Below are 24,988 nucleotides of genomic sequence, written 5' to 3' on the forward strand. Positions count from 1 at the left end.
CCAACTCGCACCCCTCCCGTCCCATGTAGCAGATAGTGCCAATGATTATATTAGGAGGGTTTTCTTTGCCAATAAGTGGCCAAATCGGGACAAAAAGGGGGGGGGGGGTTCACCGGGGTAGGGTTTTTTTTGGGGGGGGGCAGTAGTAACCAAGTGCTTTTAATATGCATACTTTGTTTTAGGGGCTGTTTGGGACATTAGGCCTGCTGGGTATCTTGTGCATTTCATGGCAGGAATGAGTGAGAATTTACAGGTGAGTTGGCAGTTGAAGGCCAACCTTATATGAATAGGAGAGCTGGCACTGAATAAACTTAAACACTCGACCGCCGTCGGCATAACTCTGTATAATTCTGCTTCTCTTGTTCATACGCTGGGTTGATCCTTAGTTCTGAGCTTCAATAAACAGCTGGAATCCATCACTGCGTGTCGAGTACCAACATTAGGCTGCCCCCTGTTGGCAACATCCTTGTTACTGTTGGTCTAATCCATATACATGCAACAGGCGGCCCTCTGCGGCCAGCATCCCTATTACCCATTACTCTATTACTCCCAGAGGCGTCATGCCCCCTGCAGTTAGAAAGGTTGAGGTACAAGACAAGGTACCCCCCTAGTGGTTTTATACCTATTGCTTTGAGTCTAGGTCAGGTGGGAGGCTGCCCCCTAGTGGTGTTATACCTATTGCTTTGAGTCTAGGTCAGGTGGGAGGCTGCCCCCTAGTGGTGTTATACCTATTGCTTTGTCTAGGTCAGGTGGGAGGCTGCCCCCTAGTGGTGTTATACCTATTGCTTTGAGTCTAGGTCAGGTGGGAGGCTGCCCCCTAGTGGTGGTATACCTATTGCTTTGAGTCTAGGTCAGGTGGGAGGCTGCCCCCTAGTGGTGTTATACCTATTGCTTTGAGTCTAGGTCAGGTGGGAGGCTGCCCCCTAGTGGTGGTATACCTATTGCTTTGAGTCTAGGTCAGGTGGGAGGCTGCCCCCTAGTGGTGGTATACCTATTGCTGCTAGCTGTCACTTGGTGGAATGATGCCCATTGCTGTTAGGTTTGGATAAGGTGCGGTGGTATTACGCTCATTGCTTTTAGACTTGTTCAGACTTGCCCCCGGTGGCATCGTGCACATTGCTGTTATTCTAGTTAACCTACAACCAGAAAGAAAAGGCACACAGCACATCCCTTCAATTGAAAATCTGACCCTTTAACGAGCCAAAGAGGACAGAAATGCTGCCTGCTTTATTCATTGAAGATGTGCTGTGTCCCTTTTCTGGGGGATATACTATGTCGCACCCTTATACAGGTGTCAGGGATGATATTTTATTTCTGATGAATTAAAAGGTAAGCGAGGGGCATTAGTGGCATGAGGAGGGAGATGGCTCTGCCACTTTACAGATCTCTGGTTAGGCTTCACCTAGAGTATTAAGGGCAGTTCTAGAGACCCCCAGTGATCCCAATATATATGGCTTGTAGGAACGAAACATTTAAATACATAAAAGGTTTAACAAAGTACAGGAGGGAAGTTTATTTTAAAGGAGGAGAAATATTAGAACAAGAGCTTGTAATCTAACATAGAAAGTGACGGCAGATAAGAAGCATTCGGCCCATCCAGTCTGCCCAACCTCTCAATACTTTCCCTGGTCCGTGACCTTATCCTATGTCTAGCTTAGCCTTCTGCCTATCCCATGCTTGATTAAATGTCTTCACTGTATTAACATCTACCACTGCTGCTGGAAGGCAATTCCACGCATCCACTACCCTTCCAGTAAAGGAGAAGATGGCCCTGCTCCTGTGAGCTTGCAATCTATTGATAAATTTTAGACAAACTGTCCAGTGTTTCATATAGGACTGTAAGCCAAGTTTGTATAAAATATATCAATAGATTGCAAGCTCACAGGAGCAGGGCCATCTTCTCCTTCTGCACCAGTATGTTAAACATCTGTTAATGATAATTAAGCTGCACTTTTTATTTTTACCGTACCCTACTGCAGCCGCGCTACGGAAACTGTTGGCGATATATAAAATGATTGCGACTCCTGCCCATCCGAGAGGAAAATTCCTATAATGCAATGAAATAATCTGAGCAGCGATTCACGGTTTAGTGAATACGCCCCTCTGTTCTTTGAAATGTAAATGATTATGTTTATGCTTTTAGTCCAGTTTTTAAAGGTTTAGATCAAGACCAAAGACACCATATTTTTGGCAAATAATGCCCCCCCCCCCCAACTTCGTGTAACCCTGCAGGGGTATTGTGTATATAAGATGCTTATTACACCCCCCCCCTCCATTATCTGCCCCACTAGGCAGCAGGGCAGACAGGCGGCGGCAGGGATCAGTACCTGGTGAATGTATTCGCTGCTCCCAACGCCTGCGCGACCGGCAGCCCGCCCTTACCGAATTTACAGGGGAGGATGAGCTGTGTTTCTAAGTGAAAACCTGCAGGGTTCGATGAAACAAACCGTCTGCTTCACTGATCCCCGAAAACGAGAACACGGGGCACATGAAACACGGCGCGCTACTTAGTAGCCATGAGTATGTGACTTTTAAGGAGATGTGTCGTCAATAAGGGTTTATACAAAAATAATATATTTCACTTAAACAAGTTAACACATTCTGCTGCTTCTATACCCATTATTGGGGGTTTTAGGGCTGTAGAACCCGGCGATCCCCTCATACCCGGCAAACGTTCCCAGCTCCTAGAAATGCGGGACTCTAACGAGTAAATGCAGTAATTCATTAAAACAGACAAGAAATCTGCCGACCTTACTGATCCTTTTTTTATTTTAACACTTTTTTTTTTTGTTTTATCACCAAATGATAAATGTTTTAGGTCCAACCCCCCAACAGCTTACACGTGTGTGTGTGTATATATATATATATATATATATTTATAATTAGTCCAGGAATTTCATCCACAACCCCCGAATGTGGATAAGAAAGAAACCGAGATTCCGATCCGCCTAGCGAGTAAAAGTGAGTGAGTTGAAGGGTTTCTTAATCCCCCGTTAGGGGCTTTTCAGGAGCCATTGTCCGGAGAGATGTTATCAGCAGTTTCAGCAAGAGGCAAATAACTGGTGGAGGAGGGCAGATGGGGCTGATAACTGCCCTTCCCCAGAGCTAGTGTCACCATGAAATATTGGAGGGGTAAATGTACATGTCGTCGCCCATCCAACCCCCCCACCAAAGCGATTCTGTCCTCTTCTGTGACCTTTAGCTTGGGAAAAAAACAGTCCCTGTTCTCACAGTCCCTTGAAAGGGTCGCGGGTTCAAAGGCATGCGACCTTTCCGGGTAATAATGGGTGATTAATCCTGTGATGTAATCAGGCGCAGTGAGGGACAGATCACTGTGTGTCGGGTCCGGGCGATGAAATAACTTATATTTATTATTACTGATGGATAATGAGGACCTGCTGATGCTCTGCTCCTGGTAACCGAGACTGAATGCGGTGATGACATCATGCTTGTGTGATGTCATATGAAAAAAGTGGGCAGCGCTCTCATTAAAAAAAATAAAATGAAAACTGCAACACAAAAATCTAATAAAAACATTAAATAAATAAATTATATAAAGGTACGTAGAGATATATTAGCAGAAAATGACAAGCTGGGAACGGCACAGTTGTAACGATATATTACATTATATAGCGCTGTACCTCAGCCTTTTATATTGTGTGTTGGTGTATATAGCGCTGTACCTCAGCCATTTATATTGTGTGTTGGTGTATATAGCGCTGTACCTCAGCCTTTTATATTGTGTGTTGGTGTATATAGCGCTGTACCTCAGCCATTTATATTGTGTGTTGGTGTATATAGCGCTGTACCTCAGCCTTTTATATTGTCCGCTGGTGTATATAGCGTTGTACCTCAGCCTTTTATATTGTCCGTTGGTGTATATACCTTGGAATCTTATATTGTGTGTTGGTGTATATAGCACTGTACCTCGGCATGTTATATTGTGTGTTGGTGTATATAGCGCTGTACCTTGGAATCTTATATTTTGTGTTGGTGTATATAGCGCTGTACCTCGGCATTTTATATTGTGTGTTGGTGTATATAGCGCTGTACCTTGGAAACTTATATTGTGTGTTGGTTTATATAGCGCTGTACCTTGGAATTTGTTACTAGAATGTTGCCTAAAATGCTCTATTTCGCTCTTTTGTAGGGACATATAAAGTATTTTATATAAGAAACAATTACCTCTAAAGTCTAAATATTCAAAGAAAAGGCTTAACAGAAAAGAAAGTCATTATATATATATATATAATTATTATAAAATATGGCATTTTACCAAAAAAGGGACTGAGATCGGAAGCTGTAAATTAAGCTGTTGTGTTTTTCCTCCTTTTTTATTAAATAATTTTAGTTACAGCCCGCCAGCAGATTCCGCAGCTCTGTTACACAAGGAGAGAATACAAAATGACCAAAAACAGTAAAATTAACAATATGCAAAATTGCCAATAGCAGTAACACTGGTTAGACTGGTACAGGAGAAGAAGAGGGCCCTGTTCTTGTGAGCTTACACTCTATCAGCATGTTTCTGTGTAACGCTGGGATCGTGCCAGTGAAGGTGAGCAGTTCAGGGTTAGGTCACACGAAGCCATCAGCTCTGGTTTAGTGTCCTCACTACGCGAGGTGCTGAGTTACAGATCTACCACTCGCTAAACAGCAACAAACACTTCATTTTCACAATGCCCCCCCCCCCGACCGGCTGTCATCAGGAGCGAGCCGCTCTCATTTCTCATGCCTTCCATATCAAACCTTCGATCGGGTTTCATCAGGCGAGCACCTTGGGAACAGTAGAGGTTGAGCAGAGTTCAGCTGCCTTTAAGGAGGTAAATGTGTTGCCCGTGGGGGTTATTACGCATCGTTATTACGCCGTCTGTGGCACGAGTGGGTTTTAGGGCTCGACCCAACTCGCATCATTCTGCAGAACGTTGTGTTATAACCTGTCTTTACAGCTTGTACAGTGTTATAACCTGTTTGTGCAATTGGACTACAATTCTCATCACCTTCAGCCAGCAGCTGGATAGCAATGAGGCCTTAGAGCAGCGGCAGTAACGCTCTATAGCAGCCTGTTTCTTAGTAATGTGGTACTCCCGGTTCCATATACATAAGTGCCGCAAACCCCAACATTTCAGGTGTATCTGTGTTGGAGTGTGTGGCCAGAGGGGGCCGGAATAGCCATCTATGGTGGTCTGGCGGGAGCTACAATGAAGCCTAGACCTGCATTAATTTTACAGCCCCCCCCCCTTCCTGGGCCTGTCAGGGGAGATCTACTCAACCAACCCATGCTTCTATCTGCAGCAGGATTTAGCGAGTGGAGGAAATGTTACTAACGCTTATTTCCATAGCTAATTAGATCGAAAAAGGCACTAAGTTCTACCGATCCATAAACCTGTATTAAATGATCAAAAAGAAGGCAAAGAACCTACTCGGATAGTAATGTTATCTCATGGGGGGGGCAACTCGTTGACTCCAAGGCAGCCGGACTCGCCCTGGATCAACATGCCTTTATCCACATTTACTCGTTAGACTTCTGTCTGCAGTCATTCCTTTGGTCTAGAGTCCATGACGTAGTCCACCAACATCTTCTTTATTAAAGAGCTTTTTTGGCTTTTTGATATGGTACCCCTCATTTAGGCCGACCAGAGGTCCCCATTTTCAGAGGACAGTCCCTAGAATTGCCCTGTGAAACCATCTCCCTCAGTGTATTAGCCTCTACCCCTTCTGCTAGGAGATTGTTCCACTTATCAACCACCCTCTCGGTACAGTAAAAGTTACTTATATTGCAACTAATGGCCAATAATGTCTCAAAACCAACGTTCCTTTTTGACTTTAGAAGTCCCACCAGCCAATTGGATTTATTATTACTACTACATGCATAAATCTTTGGAGTGCCACAGCCTGTGATGTATCCTGGCCAGGGTTTAGGGCAGCAGGTCCCGGGGCGATAGAGGGTGTCCTCTTGGGCCAACAAGCCACCTGGTGTCCCACCGCTTAATGGGCTGGTTACAGGGGAGATCTCTAATCGTTTACTCGGCGGAGGCTCTGCGGTGCCTCCATCGGCTACATTCAAGGCTTTTCTGAGGATTAGTGCTGGGATATCACGTCGTATCCAGACGCTCCATGAGGAACGTGGAATGAGGGCGCTGCCGTGGGTCAGGCCTAGGGCAGCGCCGGAGGTTAATACGTCTCCGGACACGGCTTTCATGTGACGTCGCCCTGTGCTTGGGAGCCTTGTTCGAGAAGGGGTTAAATATCGGCGATAACTTCTACATGTTACAACAAACTCGAGTCCTTTGCCCAGTTTTATGAGAAACATGACAATATAGGAGCCCAGAAACAATAATTCTGTCCTTAACGAGCAGCCACCTGACCACCGGTGACCTTCTGCTGACCGCTTGGCCCCGTTACTGATTTACCACCACGCTGAACTTTAGCTGACTTCAGACCCTTTCTGCGCTCAGACTCTGTTATCAGCGAGCCATCGCTGTTCCGCGTGGAACGCCGGAGTGTGGATGTGTTTAGTTAGGCTCGGTTTTAAAGTGCCTTGGGCTTTCTATTTCATTAGCGTTACTCGACACCAGGTTTATTCATTTCCATTTTATGCCGGTAATTACGGGATACATTGGAGGAGGTGGCTTCGCTTTATTTGTTAGCGTAAGTATAGATCAAAACACAAACTCACTGTTCAGGAAGGACAGGCAGGCCACAGCATTGTTTTTACGTGCACTTCCACATGTGGCCACCAGAGTGCCAGGTGGGCTTTAGTGTTTACACCCTGGCTGGGTCCTTTCTGTGCTCCTGTTGTGAAGTTCCTAGACCGTTGGGATCCAATTTTCAATTATTACCACGGCTATAGAGAATCCAGTTTAAGACCCCAGATAACAGCCGTAAATGCAGCTTAGAAAGACATCCCGATATAAAATAGTATTATCACTATGAATATTCACTATTGTTGAATAGCGATTGCCCCATAGACCGCAGTAGGAAAGCTGACAGTCTGTTCTATCTGCAGCCTTTTGGGGAAAATGTTTGGCTTTCTTTTTCTTCTTTCTTTCTGAATAATATGTATACGTTGTTACCGGCTCAGGGCTGCGATGGAGACCATGTAGTTCTCTCAAGTTCTGCGCCGGACAGACTCGGGTGATAACGTGGATTACAGGGACTCGGTGCCGCCGGGGTGAGTAAAGTGGGCCTTGCCATTTCTTGTTAATCTAATGATAACCGTAGGCAGAGAGCACCAATTGTATATATTTCATGTTTTATTACCTGTAATTACTATTGGCAATGGGGCCGGGTACTAAGTCCAGTTGTGAGGCTTCCCGACTTGCTCTGGTGATTATAAAAATACTGGGCATGGTCATCGGCGGCGTGACGCTCGGGTGATTTATTATTTGTTCTTCTGTATTATAAATGCAAGTATCAGGTGCATTAAGCAACACAGGACAGAGCAGATCATCTATAACAAGCTCAAATCACTGAGGGGGGTGTTGGTCGGGGGCCGAAATGCCAATGGCGGGGTGGCCCTGGCACTGCCTGATGACGTAAGCGTGGCTGTTTCTATGTAGTGTGCGGCCGGGCATATTCAGTCACTGGCAACACGCCGCAGCACCTGAGCTTTTCATGTCTCCTAGTAACATCTCACAAGAAGTGTCCTCTCTTTGTCTCCATTCCTTCCTTATTGTTTTTCCTATAACTTTCAGTCCATAAAAATAATACCTGCTATTTTTTCTCCTGCCGCCTTTGCGCATGTACTGTGTGCGGAAACGCCTGCCGGTGGCGCGCTTTAGCCACAAGTAAAAAAATAAATGAATGACCCGGACTTCGTCTCGGCAATTCATCCTTGGACGGCATTCTACAAGCTCGTTGTACGTGGATACACATTACACAGACGCGCATAAACAATAAATCTCAAAGTAATCCAAAGGCTCTCCTGCACCATGTGGATGTCATTTCCCCAAATTACTCATAAGCTTTCTCACCGTTCCCCTTCTAGAGATATATATTATATATATTATTTTTTTGTAGGTTCCGGAATGGTTGAGAACTCGCCTTCCCCGCTTCCAGAAAGAGCTATTTATGGCTTCGTCCTATACCTGGGCTCCCGGTTTGGTCTTGGTGAGTATCCAAAAACCTCCATTATTAAAAACATAGGATAGGAGGATTTTCATATAAAAAAAAAAAAAAATCCAGGCAGGGATGTGATGTGTCGGATGATTGTTTTCTGATTTTCTATTGGAGATCATTTCTGCAACAAGCCCTTCCTAAGTTGGCATGATCCAGCTTGGTGGAGCTCTTCTTGATACGGATCCTTCTACAAAGTTTTGTTACTCTTCTAATGTTCTAATACTTGGGACGGGGATGAATTATGATGATTCCGAGCAGGTTCCGTTCCAGTCGTCGCTTCACCTTCCTCTATAGGTTTATCCCGCTCTACCGGCTCGTAAGCCTGTAATATCGTGTTCGTTTTTTATCGTTTCAGTTCTTTACTTGACTTGGGCTTTTGTTCCTGAATCCTGGCTGCACTCATTAGGACTGACCTACTGGCCCCAAAAGTACGTAATCCACCCGTACGTAAATGTGTCTGTGCCGACGACTATTGTTTGTCATATGAGTATGATTATTGGCATATTCACAATGCTGTTAATTTACACGTATTTCTGCTTCACTATAACACAGAAATCATTGACTAATTGCAGAATGATTTACGTATATATTCTTATTCTCTTGTAGGTATTGGGCAGTGGCTGTGCCTGTGTATCTACTTGTCGTGCTGGGCATTGCTTATATCTTCCTATATGGTGTAAACATGATGAGCACGGCACCGCTAAACGCCATACACACTGTAACCGGTGAGTTGACTTTCATATGATATTGGGGTATAAACCCTCAGCCAGTCTCCGATGGAGCCTCCATCCAGGCACAGACTGGCCATCTGGCATATCGGGCGAATGTCCGGTAGGCTGCTGCCTGACATCGCTCCGTACGCACGGAATGCCAGGGCCACCCCGTCACCTCTAGTCCGGTCCTGCCCCCAACGTACCGTTATTGCCTCTTAAACCACAGATCCCGTTCTTTGCTGTGTGGCCACCGGCTGGAGACACGCAGTCACAGTAGACACGTGTAATGCAGCCGTATGTATCCAGCAAGCGGCTGCGCATGCATCCATTTTATTGGCCTGTAGATATAAAATGCCAGGGTCAAGATTAAGCCCTAGGGCTAATTTCCTAGGGCAATGGACAAGCTTTATCTTGGACTTTTGGGCAGTAAAGGCTGAGATTGAGATAACCCATTCCATCTACATGTCAGGATATATGGGCGTTAGTTAATTATATGTTAAGTATTTATTAAAATCCTTAAATTCTGGTAAGATTATGTCCCTTGAGAATAATAAGTTACATATTCTATGAGCATAACACACAGACAGTCACTATGTTGTCTTTTATACACCTGGGTCCCATCATAAGCTCATATTATCGTCCCTTTGACACGAATCCCCCCTATATTGTAACCTCGTGACATGTTCTCTCGCAGACACGTACGCCGGGAACCAGCAGGTTAAGGAGTCCCAGACAGACGCGATCCCCGCTCTCAAGGACATCCCTATCAGCGAAGTTAACAAAATGTTCTTTCTTCCGGACCGAATTCAAACCATGCGCCCCCGCTGACCCCGTGGAACGTTTACAAACAACACACCAGCCTTGACATTCTAAATAGTTTCAATTTTTGCGTTTTTATTATTATGAAAAATAAAATCAAAAGTTTTTTGTATGCTTTTTTTTTTGTTTTTTTGTTCTCTGTAAAAAAAAAAAAAAAAAAAAGCTCTGTAGCAATAAGAGCCAATCCTGCGTATGCTCGCTAAACATCCGCAGTTTCGGTGAGGGGATCTAAAAAAAAAAAAAAAATACTAATAAAATCACCATTTTTTGTAATGGTAAAAAAGTAACTTTCTGATTACTCTGAGAAAAGAACTATGAAAAGGTTTGGATTTAATATACTTCTTCAATAACTGAAACGGGCTAAACTTAGTTTTTCCAAGGTTTGTACATGTTTTTTGAGCAAATGATTGGCTGTATCTGAGATCTCGTTGTACATCGCTGCAGAATATGGCGGCGCTACATAAAACAATATTAATATCCAGAATTAGGCTTGCTTTTAAGTTATTGGAATATGTTGGGGATGTTAAAGCACATTAAAGTGGACCAAAAAGTAGATATGTGAGTGAAAAGGCTTACAAGCACATAATATACATTTGAATACATCTATGTATAAATATTTATTTTGTATTTTTGTAATCATCCAAAAAACCTCAAATATACCCAATTCCATTACTATAAATATCGTCTATGTCCCATTAGACGGCCACACGGCTCTCAGTCGTTCCTGATGTCTTAAAACCTCTGGGAAGGAATCTTTTGGCTGCTTGAATGTTTCGGGATGACAGGCCGGTGAGACCGGTCCAGATCCTATCAGTGATGCATTTGGCGTTGTGTTTAACCCACACAGTGCCGAGTACACGAGGAGACTTTGAAGCCGGGATTTCTCTTCTGCCGGGTCCCGGCTGTTACTCTTTAACCGGTTTGCCGTATATTTTGTAAATAACAAGTCCCTAAACAAAAAAAACAAAAAAAAGAGAAGCGCAATCGGATCAGCACCGAGCAGAGCGATGGTGATTACGTGTGCAAAACCTGATGGAAAACGCACTTTTTTCACACAAAGATAATTAAAGGGACATCCAGCCGTATAAAGCCCTGTAGCGCATATGATAGCTGCCGTTCCTTTAAGTTTACGTGGGGTCACCCTTGTACATTTTTTTTTTTCCCTTTGAATTTAAGAATGCATGTAAATGACTTATTGTTTAGGGGGCTCCCTGGGACCCCAGAGCGTTACTTTAAATCCTTTGCTTAAAGGGGCAGTAGCATTAATTATTTTTTTAAGGTGCATTGATGGAGCAACACCCAAACTTTTCCCCTCTTCAGGTACGAGACGAGAGTGGAACCCTGTCAGTATCTGTTTCAATAGCACCCAAGCCTCCTGAACCGACGAGGACGGCGTCCTAGTAAAAAAAGACTAAGCTGTGCTGTAATTCTGTATCTCTTCCTTTAAATGAATCTCAAGCATTCATTTCCCAATATTTTATTTAGCGACGAAGGTGACCTCATTGTATGTAACACGATAATATATATAGATATAGATATATAATAAAGGCTGTTTATAGACACCCGGCGTCCGGCCCAGAAACGCTGCGTGTGAAACGTGACAACGCCGGTTTTAGTGATAGTCCCTTTAACATCGGGGTCCAGGTTTTATCGCTGTAATCTAACGCCAATTCTCCTTTAGACTCTGAGAAGGGAGAGACGCGAGCCCCATAGTATTACTATTTGATTTCTTGATTTTTTTTTTATTGATATATATAGCACCATCATATTCTGGAGCGCTGTACAACAAACAGGACATAACATAATTTGGATTTACAGAAACAAGAGGTTGGGGGTCCTGCTCAAAGGAGCTTACAATTCAGCTTTTATTATTCTATAGTGCGTGTATGGTCATGTTTAACCCTCGCAATGAGCCAGGGAATTAACCTCTTCCAGTCTTATTTCTTTCATTAGTCCTTTTCTAAACACAATCCCCATGACAGCCGAATTTCACCTCCTGATGTCTGACGCTGGTACACATCTGTCCATCAATGCGTTTTCTTCAACTATCACCAAAAACAAACCTTTCTGCCATCAAGCACGTTAACCCCTTCTCTTCCAAGTCCCGTCCATGTAATGATTTACCCACGGGTCTCCAGTAAACTAAGTCAGCTCAAATATCCCCTGACCCTGCTAGGTAACAAACTTGCCCTCAATTTCAACTACTGACCTCACCTTATCAGCAGCCTCCTGACACCATTATGATTAATATTAACACTTTGATGGCCGGAGGGCTGAGAAACTCAATGCAATACTAAACCCCCCCCCACACCTCCGCGCAGCGGCTTTATAGACCCAATTACTCTAAAAGGTTAATAACGAAAGACATTAGAACCTTTTATCAATGTTAAATAAAGCCATAATATGATGAATCAATATTAGCCCATGCTAGCTTACGCTTTGGAATATGATGGTATTTTAAATAATAATAATAAGAGGTAAATAATATTTTAATAGATTATTTTAAAATAATAATGTTTTTTATTAAAAAAAGAATTACATTTATTGGCATAACATAAAACAAGTTATGTGTCTAATCTGGTAATTATTTTTTTATGTTGCCGCCCTTCCTTATGGCAAGTGATGATAATTCTGCCTGGTGTGTAATTACAAGAATTGAACGAAAAAAAATCACATTATCCTTCATCACCTTTCAATATTTATTAAACTTTGTATTGAGTAACATTATTATTGTTAAGGAGAGAATGATTCTGAATAAGATATACACTAATCCATAGCAGTATAAGTGTCATCTAATAAGCTAGGTGACATTCACAGAAGATGTAACTTAAGGAAGATTTAATTTACTGAGGGGGTGGTAGATAAGTGGAACAGGCTCCCAGTAAAAGTGGTAGTGGGTAATACAGTGAGGAAATGTAAACATGTATGGGATAGGCATATGGCTCCTGAATCTCAGAAGAGTCCAAGGAGTGTTCAGGAAAAATGCCTGCTGACAAATTCTAGGTTTCTTAATAGGAATCAATAAAATTCCCCCAATAAGGACTTTTTTGCATTTTGGTTTTGCTTCTTATTGCTCTGTTGCACGTCGTGTCAGAGTCTTTACAGCAAGGAAAACGGGCTGGCTAGAAGGGCTGAACGGGTCTGATCTGCCCTAAATTCTATGACGGTGATTTATAAAGGTTCAGGGTAGCTTTATGCCTATCCCATGCATGTTTAAATTCCCTAAATGTGTTATCCTCTACCCCTTCTACTGGGAGGCTGTTCCGCTTACCCACCACTCATCTAACTTAAGCGTCACCTGACTGACTAGATGCATCATGTAGCTGCTGACTTGTAAGATTATACTATACACTGGAAATACACCAGCCGTCATCTACTCTGAGGGTCAAGGCCGGCTACGTGGGGATTATAGAAATCTTACAATGCGGGAAACGTGATTTCCTAACAACGAGAATGTATGAAAACCCCTGAAATCCACACCGGATTCCCAACCCTGTCCCTTTTGTTTTTTAGTGAAATGTGTGATAAGCCACAAAGGGTTAAAAGTTTCCAAATTTCCAGCAGTCACACTTTTGTATAGCGCCTCTTTTTCCTTGTCTGATTTTGGGTTCATTTAACCCTAAAGTGTGCATGCTTGAAGTCATAACTTTGGCGCCTGGGGTAGGGGTCCGTGCCACCCCATCATTACATCTGCTTCTTAAAGCAGAATGAGGCACAGGGGCATTGGCACCAGGTTGGCCAAAAGCGCCTCTCTGCTCCATGGACCTCGCGGCCCTGCACACTATACACGCGACTGTATATTAAAAAAAATCTAATAAATAAAATATAGGACCAAATAAATAAAAATAATATTTTTCTTTTTTTTTTGGTGTGTGTGTCGGCGCGTTATTGAAAAAAAAAAGTGTATTATTAATCACTAGAACCAAAAATAGGTATTTCAAGATATTTTTTTTTAAAAAGTCTAAAACTGTTGCTGAGTCTTCATAATATATTATAATATAATAATATTAAATGCTAAACACGCAATTTGGTAATTTGGTGTCAATGTGTAAAAATAATTGTATTTAAAAATGTATTTTGGGGAAAAAAAGTTTTGCGTAGATGAATAAAATAACTAACAATATTTATTGAAAAGGTAAACAATCAATGACGTATTCCTGGCCTAGGGGGGCCGCAGATCCCCATTTTTTTATCCAACTGGCCCATTTTACACTATGGAATTTGTGTGGCTGTGAGTCACATATGATGTCATAGCCTGGCACTTCCTGTCTTAAAGGCACAGTGAGCCATGTAAAGCAGTGAAGATGCCGACGCGCATGGGGGGAGGCTGGTTGGATGTGGCTGGGGGTTCTATCTGTGGAGCGTCAACCTAGGCAGGTACCGTCTCTTAGCGTCCAAAGTCCAGCGGAGAAAGGCGGCTCTCAACCGTAGAGAGGACTGGAAAATGATAGAGAGAAAATAGGAGCTAAGGGAGAAAACTTTGTCCGAGTTCTCCTGCTCCTCTACTTGAAGCAACCAAACCCTGTTTAGCGCACATCGCCAGATACCCTACTGATAATGTAAATAAAGATGGGAGCCCCCCCCCCGTAACCTAGGGGGCATATAAGTAAAATATATACGTAATCAGAAACATTTTAGTTAATGTGTGTACAATGTATACCAGTCTATCCTCACGTCATCTCCTTTGTCTTCATATTTCTGCGGACACTGGTGGGATCTGTCAAGACGGTGACCAAGGCGACCTTTGGGTCATCCATCATGGTGAGGAGAGGTCACAAGCCCTACAGTACACAGCAACGCCACAGCTACTGAGCGCCCCCGCCGCACGGGGTACGTTTACCCGCCGCACGGGACGGGACACGACTTTCCCAAGGTAGCGTTTGGCCGCTGGTTGAGTAAATTCTGACAGTCATTGATATGACACTCAGCCGACGTGATTGATTACATTCTGTGTAGGAAACACAATACGGCGGCAATGGTGACAGGTGACGTTCTGCTTTTTAAGTCTATTTGTGACCCGGGGAATCCAAGAGCGACAATATATAATTAAATGCGTTCGAATGAGGAATTCATGCAGCAGATGCCTGAAATGCGGATCTTTTTTTAATTCTCGTAATGAAAGGCCGGCAAATGGAAAAAAAACATCCGTGAATCAGGAGTCTCCTTTATTAATAAATCACTAATGAGTTGCTTTTCACCACTCCAGCCGTTCTGAACTGCATTCCTCATAGTTATCTGCCAGCCAAAAAATATACAAAAGTAGAGCAGCGCACAACCAACAAAATATAAAAGACATAAATATTCAGATTCCCGGGTTGCTGCTAGAATAATAATTAATGACCGATAAAAGCGCAAAACAAAGCAAGAACTCAGCGAATACCACCAAAAAAACCCCACCTATCTAGGGCATAAATATTGTATATTGCTTCGCCCGCCACTCCACCAAGCCAGCCAAAGGTCAGCCATTGTCCTTCAGTAATGATATTTAAGTCTCTGGAATATTTGGGGGCAATTCGGGGACGGCTAGGGGCAATACTCCCCTTGCGTACTTAGACTTCTGGATTTTGAGGCAGTGACTTTTGTTCCTCATAATCCGGTTATTATTCATTTATATAGTGGTGCCATATTCGGCGACACTGTACAATGCGCAGAGACATGGAGTGAGGGTGACCGCATCGGCCAAAATGGGATAAAATGCTGCCTGGAGTATGTGAGATTTATAGACTTATAGAAGAGAACCGATTAGTCAGTTATACATCGTCCATACTGCAGGGCAGCATTTCTATCTGGGCTGGTCAGCAATATATATAAATTATATCTGTCCTGGAAAACATGGCCGATGTGGTCACCCTACATGGAGTCCAAGGTCACTATGGAGGCTCCATGGTGTATATGGATAAGCTACAAGGGAGCTCTCTGGCCCATGAAGCATCTAATAGGGCCATGTGGCCCCCGGTTATGCGGCATAACCCCCTTGGCCTGGGCCACAATATGCCCCCGTTGTCCGTTAGTCAGGAGCCCGGGGGCCGCTTTACGAATTCCACACAAAGCCATTTTGTTACAAACTAGAAAAATGGGCCTAATTTGAGATAATGAGCACAGGTGGCGAGGAGGAAACGGATACGTCTACAATGTTACCAAACGCCACAAATACTGCGATACCAATAAAGGGGAATTCTGTAGCGAGTCTGGCGAAATTCCTGCTTGAATACAGGTGACAATTTAGAATCACTAAAGATAAGGTTTATGTTAAAATAACTTAACAAAAATCCTTGGGATGGATATTATAGGGTTAATACTTGAAGCATCTCGAAGGCTCATTTATGAAGTTCCCAAGTATATCGGACTGAGCATCTACCGCCACGGATTGATAGAACAAATGCCAACCGGTCAATAAATCACTAAATGTAAATTATTCAAATGAATAATTCTTGTGCTTTTGAATGAATAAAGATTTTTTTTTGAGTGGTTCTATTTTACATTGATTATTTACTTCAGGGGCGTCCAACCTGCGGCCCTCCAGCTGCTGCAGGACTACATCTCCCATAATGCTCTTTCAACTAAGGGGCTGGCTGAGGAGGATGGGAGACGTAGTCCTGATTTACTTAAAGCGCAGTCTCGTTAGGCGGCTGTCTCCTTTTGAAATATAATTCAAGACTGTCCAAGTGTGATTGACAGAGCTTGTGATGGAAAAGCAGAGGTAGACAATGATGCGAGGTGTTGCCCAAAAACACCCACACACATACATACATGGACCCACACATACACATACACACACGCACACACATACACACTGATTGCTCTCCTTCTGGTTGACTAAATTCCACTTGATGAGCCCTACATGCCAGATTTTTCCTTTCCCATCGTATGTGTACTCACACTCCATACATCCCCAAATACTCAGCCATCTGACTTCAGTTTCTTATATAAGACCGCTCTATTCTCTATGTTACAGCGCTATGGAATATGATGGCGCTATATAGAACAATAATTAATAATGTTAGTGTCCTCCAGCACTCAAGGTAAAAAAAGAAGACTATTTTTTAGTCATTCAATTGGTTGCTATGGTGACAAAACTTTGTCGCAGCATCAGAAATTTACGTATCTCCCCAAATCATTCACTAGGACAATAATGCCCCAGTGGGAGGTTTTAAATAAATACCCGTTTTCAAACCCAAAGCATTTACGGAAATACAACAGCCTGCCCTTCGTAGGACTTTAAATAGGATTTCATAAAATGTTGTTAATATTTTCCCAGACATTCTGCATAATTATTTTTGCTTGAGTTTTGTTTTTTTTATTTAGTACATTTTTAAAAAGATTTCGCAACAAAATTTAAACATCTCTGTAGAATATTTACAACATGGTAACAAAATCATGTTATGTACAAAGCAGACATTTAAAAAAAAAATGTATTTACATAAATTACAGGAGTGCAAACTTTTCATCTGTAGATTAAAAAATTGGGAGCCGATTTGCCCGTTTTTTCTAATGAAAGCAGTGTGTGGGGGGGGTGATGTCATCGTTACGGAGAAACATTTAGCGCCATGTGATATATCTATGGGTTTGTCTTCTGATCAGGCAAGATAGACAATGATAGTCAATCTATAGATGTGTGGAAACGAGGTAGTCTATACATTGCCTGACTTCAGGTGGCTTTGGAACTGGAAGAAAGTGATTTTCAAGGATTTTCGACTTCTGTTTTCACACTTTGTATTCCTTTGCAGCCGCATATAACGTTCACTCTATACAGGGCCTTCTCACCCGTCTCAAAGAGGAAAAACCGGGCAAGAGTAGCAAAGTTGTGAGGTTCCAGGGCTCGATTCACCAGTAAATTCTTGGTTTAGTAAATACACGCCTGGATATTTTTTTACATGGATGTGCTGACCAAGATGGAATGTACCGCAAAAAGAGTTGAGTTCATTCATCTGTGGACTACTTGAGGTTCTTCATGAGAACCTTCCTCAATATTTATGAAAGCAAAGTGATCTGCAAAACAACGTCATCAGCAAGGCCATCCCTTTCCAAACAATCTGTCTCTCAGAGAATTCATAGATCTCAGGTGCTTTCAAATAAGTCAAGATTACGTTGTAATTATTGACCTCCATAGTGGCCAATGTGGCTGGATGGGAGCGTGGAGTCTTCTTCCAGTGTGCTTCCCACCATCTTCCCTGGATCCTGGTCGAAGTTTTGGTAGTGCCTGTAAAATTCCATTTCATAATCGTCTTCTTCTTCTTCTTCAGAATCGGTGTCATCGTTGTAAAAGTGGATAGTGGCCTGGACCGGAAAACTGGCCAAGACCTTCTTCCCCATGTGCTGTAAATATTCATTGGTTTTGGATTTGGGCATGTACAGCCTGGAGAACGAGGAATAGTGACGATTACACATTCTGCTCAAGGACATTTAATCAAATCATCTACCATTCTTTTTTAGACCACATGATTAACTTCATCCCAGCTGATGGACCGGGCCGGGTCCTCTTTCCCTAATGTATGGGTTCGTCTTAGTCTGTTGGTTCTAGTTTTGTCAGACCCTTTTGAATGTAGGGACTGTAAGAAGGGGTGCGGAAATTGTTGGTGCTAAATAAAATATAATAAATAAATTATACCAAAATACTTCATGCTTCCCTTTTGATATCTACATCCACAGTGCAGTAATAACCAGCATCTGGTTGGATGAAATATATTTTTTTTTACATTAGGCATTTATCATCTTGCATTAGGTCTTATTAATAATATTATTATTATTATTAATAATAATAATAATAAAGCGTCAATTTCTGCAGTTTACAAAATTTACCGGACTGGGTGTTGGAATCCATGCGCGCCTTTGGATTGAGTGTTTCTGTTATTGGCGTCTGTTTTGTCTGACTGTGAATAGAGACACAAATTACACATACAAACCAAAGCACAATATTCAGACTTATTAATAATAATAATAATAATAATATGTTTAAGCTGTAGATATAGTAGAACATGGAAAGGAATGCCTTGTGTAGAGCTAAAAAGTTTAGCGCAATGAACTAGACTGCCTACTGTCCACTGTGGGTGAGCACGTAATCCACTGGTGGGTGAGCACGGAACCAACTGGCTCCCATAGTGTATGGATCAAAATAATCACTATAGGAAAATCAAGTTTTCCATCTTTTTGCATCAGGTGCATTTTAATAAAATGTATTTACTACTTACCTGTCTGTGTTGTTCCTGATCTGCCAGGGTCATCACCCATGGTCTCCATAACGCTCGACCACTAAATAAAAAAAATGGGAACACTGATCAATGACAAATGATCGCACTCCAGACTGAGCCTTCTGAGCCCTCTGTCGCTGTATATAATACCCTTTACCCAATTCCCGTAATTAAATTAAAATGTGCAACTTTAAAATTACCCCCAAAAAATTTAACAATAATACCTAAAATATTAATGTTAGAAATATCATGTGTTTCATTTATGGATATAAGAAAAAAAAATTCTGCTTAACACCAATTATCTGCAAAAAAAAAAAAAAATACCAACAAATTTCACATTTCAATCCAGAAACCAGCTTAGTTCCCCAAACTGACAATACACTAAAATCTGTAGCAATATTCCAAGAATTAATTTATTGACATTCTACTTTAACCGTTTGTGTGCCAGACTGAGGAGCTGGATTTACAGAGCACTCTGTGAACAAAAGCAAGTCATTAATAATGCTTTCTGTGCTCTCAGAACCTGAAGAAGGGGGATTTACATGGGCTTTAGAAATCCAGTATAAAAGCCCACACATTCCTCTGCAGGGCAAGTGTATTTATTCAAAGGCTCTGACTGTTCCTTTAATAACTCATTAGGTCAATATTTCCAGAAAACCCCTATTATTATGCCTCTCCATTAGGTGTAATATTAACCACTATTTCTATGACACCTGCTAGTTACAAACCTATATAATTTCACTTCAAAGAAAGGGTGCAGCCACCTTAAAGATTAAACACTGTCTGAACTTTAACTCAGATTTCACCCCAAAGGGCAAAAAAAAATAAATCACATTTATCTCTTTTTTCGTCTAGAAACAATTATTATTTTCCCCAAATGACAGTGTATAATAAAATTAAATGTATAATATATGTTTACTTATTTTCCAACAATAAAAACATTAGGCATAATCATTTACCATAACTGAATTTAAAAAAAAAAAGCTGAAAATAGAAGCACAATTAAAACTTGTACTCCTAACCCAATGAATATTTTACGTAATAATAATAAAATACAGGCCATTATCAATAATGCCCCTAATAATAGTACAAAGAAAAGGAAAAGTGAACAAGGAAATTCATACATGAAACAGTCTCTTGTCTGTAGAGCTAGCAGTCTACAAGAGGATCCAGCTTTAACCCTTTTGGTTGCTAGTGGGTCAAAGAGCTTACATTCAACATCATGGGTGATAAGTTCATTTTTGGCTTGGTATTCAACATTGAGAGAAAGGATGATATATATATAATTACATGGAGATCAGTTGGTGTAGCTGTGGGTTTAACCCCTTGCTTACCTGTCTGGCTCCCCAGGATGCATTGCACTGGCACTGACAGCGGAGCACTGGCACATGTGGCTAATGGTTGCCTTCAGTGTATAGTGGAGAGAATCCATGGTGCAGGCAGAGAGCTGTCTGTGTGAGAGCTGGCTGTGCGCTGATCACTGATCGCTGATCACTCACACTCCAGCTCCTTTATATAAGCAGCTCTCACCTAAAGCAAACAATCCTTCAGGTAAAGGAAGGGATCAGCCCCACAGAGACCACCTCCAGCCCTCAATCTATACTGACACCAATGGAGATTAATCATTCATTGCTCGCTGCTGGTGTCTGGGCATACTGGGAGTTGCAGAGAGAAGCAGAGGCTGCTAATCCCTAAAGGAGAATGAATGGAGCCACACCTGGATGTGCTGGAGATTCACCTCTGGGCTACTAACATAATCCTCAGGCTTTATACAGAAATAATATCCCATATGTCTCAGCACAGCTGGGGGAATACACAGAATCTAACTGAAGAAGGACAGTATTTTCTACAGAATAAAAAAAGAAAAAGAACACGCATTGGTGCTGTCACTGAAAAGATTTTCCCATCGCATCCCATTTATATTGAGTCAGGAGTTCGCTTTGCTGGTTTAGATATAAGTTTATAAATGTATTATTTATTTATTTACTAAAGAAATGAATAAGGTATACGTGTTATCCTGTGCTGTGTGACATCATCAATAATACATGTGTCATATATATATATAGATTATATAAATATACAGGCACACATATATATTATCTGTATAGACGGTTCCTGGAATACACTTTTAATTTGTAATATATTTTTTAAAATACTGTTTCTTGAATGTAAATATAAAAAAATCCTAAAAATAAAAACAAAGAAAAAAAATCAACAGGGGTTGAGATATGTAATAAAACACTTTGAACTACATAGAAAAACTGTTCATTTTTGTAATTTGTAACATTTATAACAAATGAGCAATAAAGTGTCATCTGCATGTTGCGCCAGCAAGAAGCTAGCGGAAATGATCAAATGTTTATGGCTGCAGATCCATACCCAGCAACCATTTTTCTAGAGAGGAGGGGCAGAAGTCCCAAAGAGGGACTGCTCATCCCGAATAGAGACACTTGGGAGGTATGTGAACCTCACTATACATCAGACGTTGTACATGGGACATCAGTGAGCAAGCGGGCAACTTGAGCGTATACAAGGCGGATTGATACATCAGGCAAGTTATGCCTATATATTAAAACAAATATATATATAAAGAAAACGTTGGTATACAGAACGTTGGAACAATGGAATTCTGTGTTTATAACAGATCCTCTTGTACCTTTAAATGGTTCTTTATAGAACAGCTGGGGATGCCCCGTATTCTTTATTAAAGAAAAACCTGCTATTGTGAACCTGATTGTTCTCGCTTTCATATTAATACAAAGGCTGCGAGGGATGGGAGAGCGTTCAAAGACAGCGTTTGCAATGTGTTTCGCTTCGACAAGGTGTGTGTTTGAATGTTCACAACAGCTGCGCCCATAGCTGAGAGAGGAGACTGGAAAACAAAGGGTGAATTTTACACTTTGCTGCTAAAAACTCGAAATGCAGACAAAAGAGTCAGAGAATAATGTAAGGATAATGAACATATATATATATATATATATATATATATATATATATACGCACATATATGTAATGTATTCTACAGTATAAGAGAATATAAATTTGGCTAATGTCCTTTTAGAGGAACTGATCCACTGGGAGATAATAAATAGTAACTGAGATTTCCAGCAAATAAACACAGAAGCATTTGAACATTCAGCATTACTAGAAATGATGGTTCTAATGTATTATGGCGAGGGTGCTAGATCAGTGGAACAGCCTCCCAGTAGTAGAGGTTTCTACAATGAGAAAATGTAAACATACATGGGATAGGCATACGGCTCCTGAATCTAAGACAAGACCAACGAATGGTTAAGGTCTAAGTCTTTACCTAAAAAGCCTGACTAGATGGGCAGCGAATGTTCTTATATGCTGTAAAATGCTATTTTTCTATGATTAATGCCCAAGTGAAGTGTTCAGTTAACACATAAAGTTACTTTTGAGGTACTGTATATTAAAGTGAGTCCAATAGCTTTTTGTGCATTTGGGGTCCTCTTCCCATACTGTTCCCCCATATCACCCCAAATTTATATCCTGACCACTCTGAATGAACCTATTGTTTAAACAGCAATTTATTCTCCACACTCAGCCGCTAAATGCATACGTCTCTTTATATATATATATATATATTATATATATATATATATATATATAATTATATGCATTTTACATTTATCTGAACAAATGAAATTCTAATCTTTTTAGTTATTCTGTCCTGGGGGGCCGGCAATTCCTTGTGAAGCAGGTAATTCCATCTAAATTGCTAATTATGTGGCTTGCTGCGTAGCTGTTAATGGATATGTATTCAGGGCGTTCGTAGGTAACTGCCAGTTCTGAACATCAGCGCCTCTGCAACAAGTCTCTACGGTATAGCAAAGAACTTACATAACTCTCACAGGAGAAGCACCATGGGAAAAGTCATGCCAACAACTGGTCAGCCGGTTTAATAACGTCAATTGCTTGGAATGATAGGAGTTGAAATCCTCTTCATAGGTCGCTCATTTTTTTTTTCTTAAAAACATCTCAGACTTGGGGGCATCTGCCATTTTGGTGCCTGGTTAACCCGGAATCTTAGCAGCCCCTGCTAGCAGCCCCTGCTAGCCCCCTGCTAGAGCTGGCCTCTCCATTTTGGTCTAGTTTCTACATAAATAAACCTTGAGAAGAATAACTAGACAGATCGAAACTAAAGGGGCATTCATTTAACATCTCCTTGTGAAATGTTTCATATCAGGTCGGCTTGGCACGCAGAGAAGAACCAACTCCGTGATACATCTGCGGGAACCGCGGCCGCTTCCCAAAGCAAGTCTTTTCTTGGAGTGGGGAAACCAGATTTCTCTCTTAAACTGGAACCTGCATAAAAATGATTGCTTTACTACCCATACCTTCCAACAACTCTTTAGGGCTATCCATACACCTATGGTTTTGCATAGCTGCTAACAGTTCCCAATATCGTGGGCCAGTCCCAGCAAACAGGCTGAAGTCCTAGCTTTCAGCTGCCAAGGCAGACTAAGGGTATCTCCGAAATACTGCGACATCACACCGCTGTCCACATTGTGCTTTCTTACAGGTGCTGCTCCTTTTTAGCAATGCTGGCAGAAAAACCACCTTCAAAGCAGGAGCCCTGGGCAAATTCAGGCCTGTTGGTAGCTATACAAAAGGTCTATTACATTATTGTAGTATTTGGTAACATTGGGGTCTCTTTACTAAAGGGAAGGCTGGCAGGAGTTGTGGTTTTAACTCACTTCACTATTCAGTGTGAAGGCCTGAGGGGACCCTGTACAATGTATAACTTAATGAGTGAGGAGGACTTAGTGAAATCCAACTATACATTATACAGGGCCAGCCAAGATCCTACTGCTGCAGAAGCTCACTGGAGATGGAAATGTATAAGTCTGAAGCCACAACTCTCCTTCAGACTCTCCGTTTAGTGAATAAACCCCGTTGACATGGGCAAAAATTCCCAGTACTCCCAGTGTATCTGTTGTATGAACTAATGCGCTTCACACGCAAGACAGCAGCACGTGAAAACATCCAGCTTCAAAAAGTTGACCTGGCGACAAGTTAATTGCCTAATTACGAGTTAATTAAAAAAAAGAATATTCAGGGAAGGTAGCCGTGCTTTTGTGAGATGACACACCTGCGGCAGAACGAACACAAATACTATTTATTCCAGAAGAAGAAACATCGCGGTGACATTACCTGGAGAGCCGGCAGCTGTACAATTAATTAAGACTTAAAATGAAAAAGTAATTAAAAATAAACGATGATCCTAACGAAGTATTTATATATATATATATATATATATGATAAATGAGAAACGTTTCAATGCTCCCCCCGAGCCTATAATGATGGGAGTTATTAACCCGGGGGGCTTCCTGGCCACCCGCGCAAAACCCAGTAAAATCCAAAACATCAAGGGCTGCATGGGATGTTTTGACATAAACACCAAGGAAGACTTTTAGGAGGACGATCGTTTCCTCGGCTCCTGTTTGGAAAGCGGGATATCCTGTTATCTGCAATACAAAGTTATCTTCAAAACCAAACTGTTTGCAGGAAAACCCTCCGTCCCTTTTCTCTGTTTGTCAGCAAATATTCTCCAATAACCCAATTTCTACTATTTATTTTTACATTAAGGATTTTAAGCAAAAATAAACCCCGTACTCTACTCCTTCAATAATCAGGAGATAAATTATATTTCCATTACGATGGCCCCATGTACATCATTAGATAATTCTTATAGATTGTAAGCTCCTCTGCGCAGAGCACTCTTTTCCGTTTGTTTCTGTTGTGATGCACTACTTGTTAAGTCCTGTTTACCCATTGTACAGGGCTACAGAATATGATGGCAATATATAAAACAAATAATAATAATTCTCCTATATATATATATATATATATATATATATATATATATATATATATATATATATATATATATATATATATATATATTACATACATGCATGCATTTGGTGCTTTCTATCAACCCCTTTCCCTTTTATTTTTGGTTCTATACTGAACCTTCCGTTTATTTGCCCCATAAATATAACGAATAGAAATGCGGGCGACGTGTTTCAAGAGGCAGCCATTTATATATTCTAAAAGATACATATAGATTGTAAGCTCATTCGATCAGGGCCCTCCGTGCCTCTTGTTTCTGTGAGTCTATTT

The 24,988-nt window shown here is 41.5% G+C and overlaps 2 protein-coding genes across 2 annotated transcripts; one reads left to right on the forward strand and one right to left on the reverse strand.

The window, feature by feature from the left end:
• The first annotated feature begins 8,027 nt into the window (after nt 1-8,027).
• Nucleotides 8,028-9,659, forward strand: LOC149281465 (phosphatidylinositol N-acetylglucosaminyltransferase subunit P-like). Its single transcript, XM_089499307.1, has 4 exons — nt 8,028-8,109; nt 8,474-8,546; nt 8,725-8,843; nt 9,526-9,659. The coding sequence occupies exons 1-4, from the start codon at nt 8,028-8,030 to the stop codon at nt 9,657-9,659; spliced, it is 408 nt and encodes a 135-aa protein (XP_089355433.1).
• An 8,085-nt stretch (nt 9,660-17,744) lies between these two features.
• Nucleotides 17,745-20,270, reverse strand: LOC149281466 (protein ripply3-like). The gene is made up of 4 exons (XM_089499308.1): nt 20,173-20,270; nt 18,839-18,899; nt 18,450-18,520; nt 17,745-18,006 (listed from the first exon to the last, which is right to left on the reverse strand). Exons 1-4 carry the CDS (start codon nt 20,268-20,270, stop codon nt 17,745-17,747), a joined length of 492 nt encoding a protein of 163 aa, XP_089355434.1.
• Nucleotides 20,271-24,988: the final 4,718 nt, after the last annotated feature.

This window comes from Sceloporus occidentalis, unplaced genomic scaffold, assembly GCF_023333645.1.
Source record: "Sceloporus occidentalis isolate IW3139 unplaced genomic scaffold, rSceOcc1.0.p SCAF_132, whole genome shotgun sequence".
NCBI lineage: Eukaryota > Metazoa > Chordata > Lepidosauria > Squamata > Phrynosomatidae > Sceloporus > Sceloporus occidentalis.

Excerpts from the sequence above, each read along its gene's own strand:
- LOC149281465 (XM_089499307.1), top strand. The coding sequence starts at position 8,028 with ATGGTTGAGAACTCGCCTTCCCCGCTTCCAGAAAGAGCTATTTATGGC. Across the intron at positions 8,547-8,724 it reads CTGACCTACTGGCCCCAAAA|GTATTGGGCAGTGGCTGTGC; the intron begins GTACGTAATCCA and ends ATTCTCTTGTAG. Across the intron at positions 8,844-9,525 it reads CGCCATACACACTGTAACCG|ACACGTACGCCGGGAACCAG; the intron begins GTGAGTTGACTT and ends GTTCTCTCGCAG.
- LOC149281466 (XM_089499308.1), bottom strand. The coding sequence starts at position 20,270 with ATGGATTCTCTCCACTATACACTGAAGGCAACCATTAGCCACATGTGC. Across the intron at positions 18,900-20,172 it reads CATCCTGGGGAGCCAGACAG|TGGTCGAGCGTTATGGAGAC; the intron begins GTAAGCAAGGGG and ends TTTTTTATTTAG. Across the intron at positions 18,007-18,449 it reads GGATTCCAACACCCAGTCCG|GCTGTACATGCCCAAATCCA; the intron begins GTAAATTTTGTA and ends CTCGTTCTCCAG.